Raw genomic sequence first — 10,289 nt, forward strand, 5'->3', positions numbered from 1 at the left:
TTAATAAGTAAAGGAAGAGTTACCTGTCAGGATGTTTTTTTTCCTTCTGTCTTCCTCTGCCTCGGCAATCTGTTTTGGGGAGAATGATGGAAAATATACATGGTCACCAGGGGTCATTTCGTAGAAAAAGAGGTGCAGGAGCTCATTAGCATAACATTAGCATAACTTATTTGCATACACCACACCCCTTGACATCACCGGAAGTGTGTCAGAAGGCAACACCCACCACTCAGGCTCCACTGGACTGTTTTGGATTGCTAGCTATTGGGGGGGGGGGAATGTGCAGATCTGTCCTCACAGAGGAGGGAGAGCTTGTACCTGAAGGCGGGCCGGGGGAGGGGCTCTGCAACTTACCTGGCTGCTTCTTGCTCCTCATGGCCCAACTGAGTGCTGCTGGAAGCAGGGGGTGGGGCTTGTTGCACGTGCCCGCCCCCCTGAGCTCCTTACTGCCGGAACTCCGCTCCTGTGCGCTCCCACAGGAAATGACCCTTGATGGTCACTACCTTTGGTGTCCCGGCACAAACAATGAGTGATCTCCCCTAACCCCTTATGATTTGACTGGTGCTGTTTATTTGAGACTCAGTGGGAAAACTTTCCTAAAGAAATCATTTCGGATGAGACCCTTTAACACCAAATATATATATATGAATGAAAAAGGGTGTTTTTTCCCTTCAAATGTTGCTTTAAAAAAGATCAGTATTTGTACTTCTACAATTCCTTGCTCTCACCAGAACTGCCACTTGCTCCCAACAAAGTTCTTATTGTTTACATATTGGGTGAAAATGCATGGATGTGTTGTGGTGAAACAAACAATGCAGCCAAACTTTGACGTTTACTATTCAGGACATGAAGCCCTGACCTGAACAGCCCAGACAAGCTGGATCACGTCAAATCTCGGAAGCTAAGCAGGGCCGACCCTGGGCAAGTACTTGGAAGGGAGACCATAGGAATACCAGGGCTGGGACGCGGAGGCAGGCAATAGGAAGCCACCTCTGTGAAACATCCAAGCCCCGCTAGGGATCGTGAGAAGTCAACCATGACTTCCTGGCATACTCACACAAAATACCCCCCCCCAAAAAAAGGGGAGAAACCCCCACTATTCTGGACATGGTAAACAAAAAGCCCCCCCCCCCAGCAGCAGCCCTGCAACCAGGTTACTATGAATTACCTTTTTATCCTACCCTCATTCCACAGAGCTCAAGCCAGAAATGTGGGTCTCTCATTGTAACCTTACAACAACCCTGTGATGTAGATTAGGCTAAGAGCACACACGAACTTGTGAAGCGGCCATATACTAACTCGGACTCTTGGTCCATCAAGTTCTCTACTGTCCCCTCTGACTGGCAGCAGCTCTCCAGTGTCCGGGGTTTTTTACATCACCCCCTATTTGAGTCTCTGTAGATGCCAGGGACTCGATCCGGGGCCTTCTGCATGACAAAAAGGTGCTCTACCACTAATCCACAGCCCCTTCCCCTGATTCAAGACCCCTCCCCCATTGAATACCATTGTTCAGTGAGGATTTGAACATGGCTCTCCCAGATTTAAAGTCCAACACTCAACTTTACCATACTGACTCTCAGCTTCTGGCTCACAACTCTAAGGATAGTATAGGAGTTACTTGTAGCCTCCAAAGGACCGGGCCCTCCTCCACAATTTTCTGCTGGAAAGACCTCCCTCAGAGGTCCTCTCAGAGCTAGAAGTCCTAGAACGTAGAGCTTTGGGGTTCATTGTCTAAGCAACGGAATCCCCCTTGCTTTAATACACTCCTGTCAGAAATTCAGTGAATTTCTATTGCCATTTTGAAGGAACTGACAGATTCAAATAGCCATTCCCTAACCTTTGTTTTAGTGTGTTCCGAGCTGGAACTGCCTTTCCTCATTAGCCAGCTCTGCAAAAAATACCATCAAATAGCTGCAACCCCCACAGACACCAGGGAGTCAGGAAGCAGAGAAGCCTCTCCTAGGTCTTAGCTCCCTCCGACCTCTCAAATGGGGCTGACTCTGGCTTCTGGGAGAGTAGGCAGTCATTAGCTTGGTGCTGTGGAAGAAGGATTGGTGTGCCTTCCATGTTTGCAGCCTCCCACCATTTAAGCAGGGCCGGCTCACTAACTAGGTGTTCGCCTAGAGCAGGCCGGCCCTTAGGGGCACCAAACTGCACCCACCCCCCACCCCCCGCCAAAAGCCCCCCTACCCAGTGCGGTCCATTCCTACGACCTGCCAGCCCGTGGGAGGCTCCGCCGGCAGGGGCCGGGAAAGGCGCTGGGGGTGTGGAGGTCTGCTGAGCACTGCCTAAAGTGCCCTGGTTACACTCCTGTGCAATGTTCCTCTAAGCTGTGGAGTCCTGTGAGCAAAAATACTACTTTTTGACTCTGAGCTACTGGCATTGCAAGGGGGGAGGGGGGCATGGGGGGCGCCAGAAGGGATCCTCGCCTAGGGTGTAAAATAAGCTGGGGCCAGCCCTGCATTTAAGCAATTAATTCATGTTACAAAGGACTTGTGTGTAAGCATGCAGACCATCTGTGTCTCAGGAGGGGTCATTTCAACCAGCAACGGACCCCACTGGGGTGCCCCAGGAGTCTATATACCAGGCATCTTGACATAAGTGGGCACAAAGATGGACACCAGAACTGGCAGGCCCTATAATCATGCCCAGGCAGCGACCCTGGGCAGCACATGCGATCTTGTTGTGACCCAGCTGCAGACCCCCCCCCACCCTGACACCTGCATTTGCCAAACAGTGGACCTGCCTCACCCCAAAGCTAACACCATTCAACCTGGATTACTAATCCTACCAGTCTCCCTTCACCTTTTCATCCCCACATTTCTTTCACAATAATAGCCTCCCCTCTTTCCCACCTAACACAAAAGGAGGGTCACCAATCAGCATTGTTTCCTGATTAGTTTAAATTCTGAATCAATGGAGGAAGCAACCAGAGTTTCAGCCCAAACCCTATTTTACATCCAAAACCCCTCCTAAGAATATCTCCTGCTCCCTTTGTCCGTTCCTGAAAATGCTATTCGGCCATTCACAGACACCTCTAGCTAATCTTATCAAAGGCACATTAAGACCTTAGTTTACACGGGACCTAAACTCTCATGCAAACTGTCACAATTTTTCCAGGTCTTTGTTTATCCTGGGAAAGCCATTTTTGGCATTATTTTGAGGCACAAATGTTAGACAAATGTCAGACTGCCTCAGGACACATTTTTCCTATAAAAATAGCATTCAGAGCTCAGTCTCTGTGTGTCTGCCCCAGGCGCCTACTGGCAGCACACCCTCAAACTTTGTTTGGGTCACTTTCCATCTTCACAGTCTCTGCTCCACGGACTCCTGATCTCCTGGATAGGTAAAGTATAATTCCCCCTACACCCTCCTATTATTCTCACTCACCTCTGTACTTCCATTACTAGTGTGTATGTTCTAACATGTTTTATTTCTGTATGTGTGCATTTTATTAGGGTTTCTTCTTTTAATAAAAACAACGCTTTTGGTTAAACAACAGACTGGTTATTGAGAGCTCTCTTAAAAGGGAAAGATGCCCATAGACATAGGTAGTAGATCCTTGCTAATACCTCACCTCTCGCTGAGGCCAGCCATTTAGCTAAATTCCCCCAGGACCTGAAGGCAGCAATTCAGCTTCTTAAATCTATGCTGGTAGGGGTAATGTGTGGCTCTGTGATCCCCTTAGACATGGCTATACCCATCCCTCTGTGCTAATGGGGAAGCATGCGGGGGTGGGGGGATATCCTGTCCCTTTGATAGAGGTTTAATGTGCAGAAGCAGGCAGTTGATAAACCTTTCATGGCATGGTGCAGCATCACCTGATGACTGCTGCAGATCAAACTGATATTAAAGGGACAGCTAGATGGACCAGTTTGTTAGCAACCCTATATGTATCCTGGTGGAGCTTAAAAGACATAAATGTAAAACCAGCCATGTCTTCACAATCACCTACTTTCCACAACCCTCCCTTCCATCTGAGCGACTTCTATAATTAATGTCTATAAACTGTTCGCATCAGAGACATACTAAAGAGGCTTCTCTGCCCTGGGTTTTTGCTCTGGTTTGGCATTGCTTGCTGGGCTGTTGCTCAACCCAGATTTTCTTTGAGTTTTCCCCATGTCTTTTCACAGATCACTTTTGTGGTTTTTCCGAAACAACACAGGGGAAAACTCGAAAAACAAAAACAGGAGAGCAAATGGAAGGGGGAAACAGGCGCAGTTAAGGTGCCAACCTGGAGCAAAAACCCAGCTTGGAAAAGCTAAGAAAGAACAGGCATTTTTTAAGTTAACGTGCTTTGTGGTGGTGCTGGAAAGTGCCATCAAGTCACAGGTAACTGATGGTGTCTCCCGGTAAGGTTTTCAAGAAAATAGACATTCAGAGGTGGTTTGCCCTTGCTTGCCTCTTGTGTTGTGACCCTGGACTTCCTTGGCGGTCTCCCATCCAAATACTAGGCAGGGCTGACCCGGCTTAGTTTCCAAGATCTGACAAGATTGGGCTAGCCTGGGCCATCCAGGTCAGGGATGCTGTGTAGTGAACTTAAATGAGCACCTTCCTTAAATAAATAAATAAATAACAGATCCCTAAAGTTACCCCCCCCCCCCGCACACCTTTTAAGCACCTGGCCTTGCCAACAGTTAAAGCACCCTAGGGGCATGCCTTATAATAAGGGTGGTGGTGATCAGGAGCCAGGGGTAATCTCCAGAGAGAAGAATTGGGAGTGTGCGTCAGTAAGATGTTGTTTGCAGTACGAACACTTTTAGGAGCCATCTGTTGCCAGTGTTTGTTTGCTTTTCTTCCAAGCCAGGAATTTTCCCATTCTAAAAATAAGCTCCAAGGCCTTAATATGGATTGTCACAAATTTTTACAAACCTGTTTTTGGAAAGGTCTGGGTTGGAGTGAGTCACTGCCCCATGATGGCTCAGTGGCTACCAGTGTTCCCTCTAAGCTGAGTTTGTGTGAGCTAGCTCACAGTTTAATAGCCTCCGGCTCACACATTGTTTGTCTTAGCTCAGGAAGGATGGCTCCAGAGCAAGCTAATTCAGGCAGGAGCCAAATCGCTCGCTCACAACTTCAACGTCGATAGCTCACAAAGTAGAATTTTTGCTCACCAGACTCCACAGCTTAGAGGGAACATTGGAACTTGCTACACCTCTGCCCTTAGATTAAATGTGACATGCTCAGCCAGAGAAAAGGGCACAGTGCCTGAAGGTTTCTTTGCCATCTTCTTGGCATGGAGCAGGGGTTACAGGGGGCATGGCGAGGGAAGGTAGTTGTGAATTTCCTGCATTGTGCAGGGGGCTGGACTAAACGACCCTGGAGGTACCTTCCAGCTCTATGATTCGATGATTCTAGGCCTATGTGGAGATACTTTAGCTTGCCCAGTGCTATCCCGTGGGTGTCAGAAGTAATCCAATCTCATGAATATCCCAGAACAACACCCCTTGTGCCAAACAATGGGAGTGACCCCAGTAGAAGTGAAGAATTAGGCAGCCCTTCTGAACTCTCACCAGGGTTGCTGTAGGAATTGTATGGTACACTGAAAATGCTACAAATGTACAATAATAAACTGCTCTCATGGGTCTTATTGAACAAATGGTGGATGGGATTTTTTCCCCATCAGCAAGACGTATCAGAAATAGTTACGAAAGCTAGTGAAAGCTTAAGGCTAGTGGTGACATAAGAACATTAGAAGAGCCCTGTTGGATCAGACCAGTGGTCCATCTAGTCCAGCATCCTGTCTTACACTGTGGCCAACCAGTTCGTCTGGAGGAGCAACAACAGGGCAGAGAGGCTGAGGCCTTCTCCTGAGGTTGCCTCCTGGCTCTGGGATTCAGAGGCTTAACTGCCTCTGAACATGGAGGTTTCCCCTCAGTCACCATGGCCAGTAGCCACTGATAGACTTTTCCTCCATGAATCTATTTAATCCCCTTTTAAAGCTGTTTATTCCTGTGGCCATCACCTACCTCCTCTGGCAGCCAATCCCACATTTTAATCACTCAGTGTGTAAAGAAGTATTTCCTTTTGTCCATCCTGAACGTACTGCCCATCGGCTTCATTGGGTGCCCTCGAATTCTAGTCTTTTGGGAGGGGGAGAAAGAGTTCTCTTTGTCAGCTCTCTCCACAGGGTGCGTAATTTTATAAACCTCTATCATGTTCCCCTAGGCTTGCCAAGTCCCCCCGGGGGGCAGGGAAACCCCCGCCCCAGAGACCCGTTACCCGCCGCCGGCAGATCGGGTCCCGGGGGGAACCCCACCCCCAAAGCATGTGACGTGCACGTCACCCATAAGTGACGTGATAACGTCAGGCATGTTGGGGGCGGGGCCACAATAATCCGAGGGAAAACTCTATCGTTTTCCCTCGGATGATCATGGCCCCGCCCCCAACGTGCCCGACGTGATTGCGTCACTTCCGGGTGATGTGGTTGCGAAGCGGCACTGGAGTCCCCCGCTCCAGTGCCGCTCGGACTTGGCAACCCTATGTCCCCCCTTAGTTGTCTCTTTTCTAAACTGAAAAGTCCCAGACTCTTCAGCCCTTCCTCACAGGGAAGGCGCTCCAACAGTGACCGCGATCTAGTGGTGAAGTGATTTGTTGGCAGAAGAATGACAGTAGTGGTAGGAATATCACAACAAGCTACCCTTTTAAAAATAGCAACATACTGTTCAGGCATACTTGAGCTTACTTCCTCTATGTTTCCATTTAAAAAAGGATATTGCACTACACGGGCGTGGCTAAAGGAGGAATGGGGCCACAATTCAAAGGGAGGATTGGTGGCTCATTTATAGAGCACATGCTTTGCATGTAGAGTCTCCAGTTCAATTCTTGGCATCTCCAGTTAAAGGATCTCAAGAAACAGGTGTTGGGAAAGACCTTTCTTTGCCAGAGAGCTACTGCCGGATAGAACAGCACTGAGCTAGATGGACCATTGATATAAGATGTCTTCCTATGTTCATAGCAGTGTTTGTGACTTTCTTTCATACTTAACATCTCTGCTGAAGACACACACAAGGTTATCCATGTTTCCAAATGTGCGGATGTTAACGCCAAGACATGCATTCAGAATACTTTGAAGCATTTAACAAATGCCTAGGATAGATTATTTAAAAATGGAGCATTATTACTTGGAGGGGGAAAGAGACGCTTCCATTAAATCGTTGAGATGAAGCCCTTACTGGAAACAGTGGGTGGAGAAGAAAGCAGGAACCCTGTGGCAGTCAGTTCATCATTTCCTCCCAGTGCTTTGGTTATCATTCAAAGCATTTTATTTATTTATTAACTAAAATATTTATAGCCTGCCTTTCCACTTGGCTCAAGGTGGCTCAAGCATCCAAATCACCTTGAAGACCAACACATTTCAGAATGAAATTTCAGAAGGCAAATGCCCACCATCCAATGCATGAACATAAGGACCACCTCACATACAAACCTGCCTGTCAACTGAAATTAAAGTGCTCTGTCGTCAGAGGTGAGGCAAAGACAGGGCCTTCTTTGTGTTGGTGCCCTACTTATGGAACTCATTCCCCTAAGATACGCACCTGATGCCACCCTACTGGTATTTATGTGCAAGTTGAAGGTTCTTTTATTTGCCTATGTTTTTACTAGATGTCTTTTTATGTTGCTGCCATATTAACCACTGTTTCCTACATTCATTATATTGTTCCTGAGTTTTATGGGCCATATGACTAGTTCTTATCTGTTAACTGCTTCTGAAATTCTATGGAAGGTAGGCTGTGCATAAAGGTCATAAGAAAATAAGAGAAGTCATGCTGGATCAGGTCAGTGGTCCATCCAGTCCAACACTCTGTGTCAGACAGCAGCCAAAAACCAGGTGCCATCAGGAGGTCCACCAGCGGGGCCAGAGCTCCAGAAGCCCACCCACTTTTGCCTCCCAAGCACCAAGAATACAGAGCATCACTGCCCTAGACACAATGTTACATCTAAGCATTGTGGCTAATAACCACTGATGGACCTCTGCTCCATATGTTTATGAAGCAGGTCAATTTTTGTAGCTACCACCACTTCCTGCAGCAGTGAATTCCATGTGTTAATTACTCTTTGGGTGAAGAAGTACTTCCTTTTATCTGTTCTAAGCCTATTGCTCATTAATTTGAGTGCCCACAAGTTCTTGTATTGTGAGAAAGGGAGAAAAGGACTTCTTTTGCAGCCTTCTCTGCTGAAAAGTCCCATTTGTAAACCTCTATCATGTCACCCCTCAGTCATCGTTTCTCCAAGCGAAAAAGCTCTAACCTCTTTAACCTTTCTTCATAGGGAATGTGTTCCATCCCCTGAATCAATTTAATTGTCCATTTGTGCACCTTTTCCAATGCTATAATATATTTTTTGAGATACAGTGACCAGAACCGTACACAGTATTCCAAATGAGGCCGCACCATAGATTTCTACAGAGGCATTATGAACTATACTGAGTGTTTTGTTTTCAATCCCCTTCCTAATAATCCCCAGCATAGCATTTGCCTTTTTTATTGCAGTCAAACACTGAGTCGACAGCTTCAGTGAGTGACCTACCACAACCCCAAGATCTCTCTTCTGGTCAGTTACCACCAGTTCAGACCCCATCAATGTATATTTATAGTTAGGATTTTTGGCTCCAATGTGCATTACTTTGCATTTCCCCTCGTTGAACCTCATTTACCATGCTGACGCCCACTTGCCTAGCCTTGACAGATCCCTCTGGAGTGCCTCACAGTCCACCCTGGTTCTCACAGCCTGAATCCAATCTTCATGCATCTAATAAAATAGGCTCTTGTCACAACCACAGGGCTGGAATCTAGCGCTCACCTGGGCATGAGCCCCATTCAGCTCTGTGGGATTTACATTCATGTAACCATGCATGCATTTCGGCTGTGTAATTGCCTTGATAGTGACAAAGAATTCCACTATTTTTGCTACAGCATCTCGCATGGTTACCATTCTGAAATTTATTCCTGGAAACTGTTGGGATTTTCCCGGCAGAAAAGACAAGATTATCTATTTATCTGCTCATTGTAAAAATGCCAAAGAATCTTTGTTCAGGTATCAGTTTTTAACCTACCTGTTCTTCTAGTGGCCTCTCCACGCTTAATTCTCTGTTGTGTATGGCTTTATCTAGGAAAAGGGACACACATATACATACAACTGTGATATATAATCTCTCACACACATGCATGCAGTCATGCCCCACGAAGTAACAATAAACAAATCACAGTATTTAAGATTTTCCTACACTACTATAAATATTAGTCCTCCTAACAAAAAGCACAAGATGCTGAAAATAACTCACAGACAGGGGAGCCATTAAGTTACAGAAGAAACAAATACTTGGGGAGGTTCTTGCCTTTGTCTAAGAGCACCTTCAATAGCTTCTCATGCTGGACCACCCCTGCATTTCCTCAACAGAAAACCTCCTTCTAATACACATTTTAAAACCTCCTATAAGAGCTGGACCAAAATAGCAGTAACCTATAATCGGATTTGAAAAATCAAGAGCTTAAAAGATCTCTGACATTCACGGCAAGCTCACAAAGATAGACTTGGAAATTGCTGCACTACAGACAAGGTTGCTCAGAAAGCACTCCAGAATGATGGAAATTGTCCAGAAAGGAAAGCTACAATAAACAAATCTAAACATTCCTTTTCTCCAGGGGTCCAGGGGAAAGATTAAATTACCATTTTCCTTTTCAACTAGACAAACTCAACGATGCTGACCATCAAAACAAAATCTAGATACTTGGAACTAATTTCTAAAGAGAAGGGCAAATAATAGTTGGTTGCACCCACTTGGTATGTGGAAATCAGATCCTTAAAGCTCTTTTTCACCTTATAAGGCAATGAACTGTCGGAGTAAGTGACTGCAAGTGCCCAAATGCCGGGAAGTTTTAAAATGGCTCCTACAACCATGCAAAGTTCCAATGAGTTACATACCTCCTCTGGTGCCCTCGGGCTTGGGGAAGCCATGTACCTGGCCTACAATCAGTGCCAGAGCTGGTATCAGGACAGCTAGCTTGAGAAACATCTTTCTCCCCCTTCAGTCTTCTCGTCTGCTTCCACTGCGGTTTGGAAGAAAGACTCCCTGGTGGAGCCTGAGGAGAGCAGGAGGCTGTTTGAGCAAGATAAAGGGGAGGATGCCTCCTTCCCCTTCCTTTAGCAGGCTTTGTTGTGCTGATGCCTCCCTATAGACTCAGTTGGTCCCAGCCAGCGGCGGTGGCTTCCTGAACCGGGAGCTGTCCAGCCCTGCTAGTGCTGAAGTCACAGGAGCGTCATTTGCCGCTAGAGAAGGCAAGCAGGCAGCT

General features: G+C 46.7%; 1 protein-coding gene across 1 annotated transcript in view; it reads right to left on the reverse strand.

Moving 5' to 3' along the window:
- SCG3 (secretogranin III) overlaps positions 1-10,083 on the reverse strand; it is a 54,802-nt gene extending 44,719 nt beyond the window's left edge. The window contains exons 1-3 of the mRNA XM_015425481.1: positions 9,922-10,083; positions 9,053-9,105; positions 24-69 (exon numbers count right to left, since the gene is read on the reverse strand). Coding sequence (XP_015280967.1) covers positions 24-69; positions 9,053-9,105; positions 9,922-10,012 — 190 coding nt within the window. The 5' untranslated portion in view covers positions 10,013-10,083. The remainder of the gene's footprint in view (positions 1-23; positions 70-9,052; positions 9,106-9,921) is intronic.
- Between the last annotated feature and the right edge of the window lie 206 nt (positions 10,084-10,289).

The sequence above is a fragment of the Gekko japonicus genome, unplaced genomic scaffold (assembly GCF_001447785.1).
Source record: "Gekko japonicus isolate JY-2015 unplaced genomic scaffold, Gekko_japonicus_V1.1 scaffold462, whole genome shotgun sequence".
Classification (NCBI taxonomy): Eukaryota; Metazoa; Chordata; class Lepidosauria; order Squamata; family Gekkonidae; genus Gekko; species Gekko japonicus.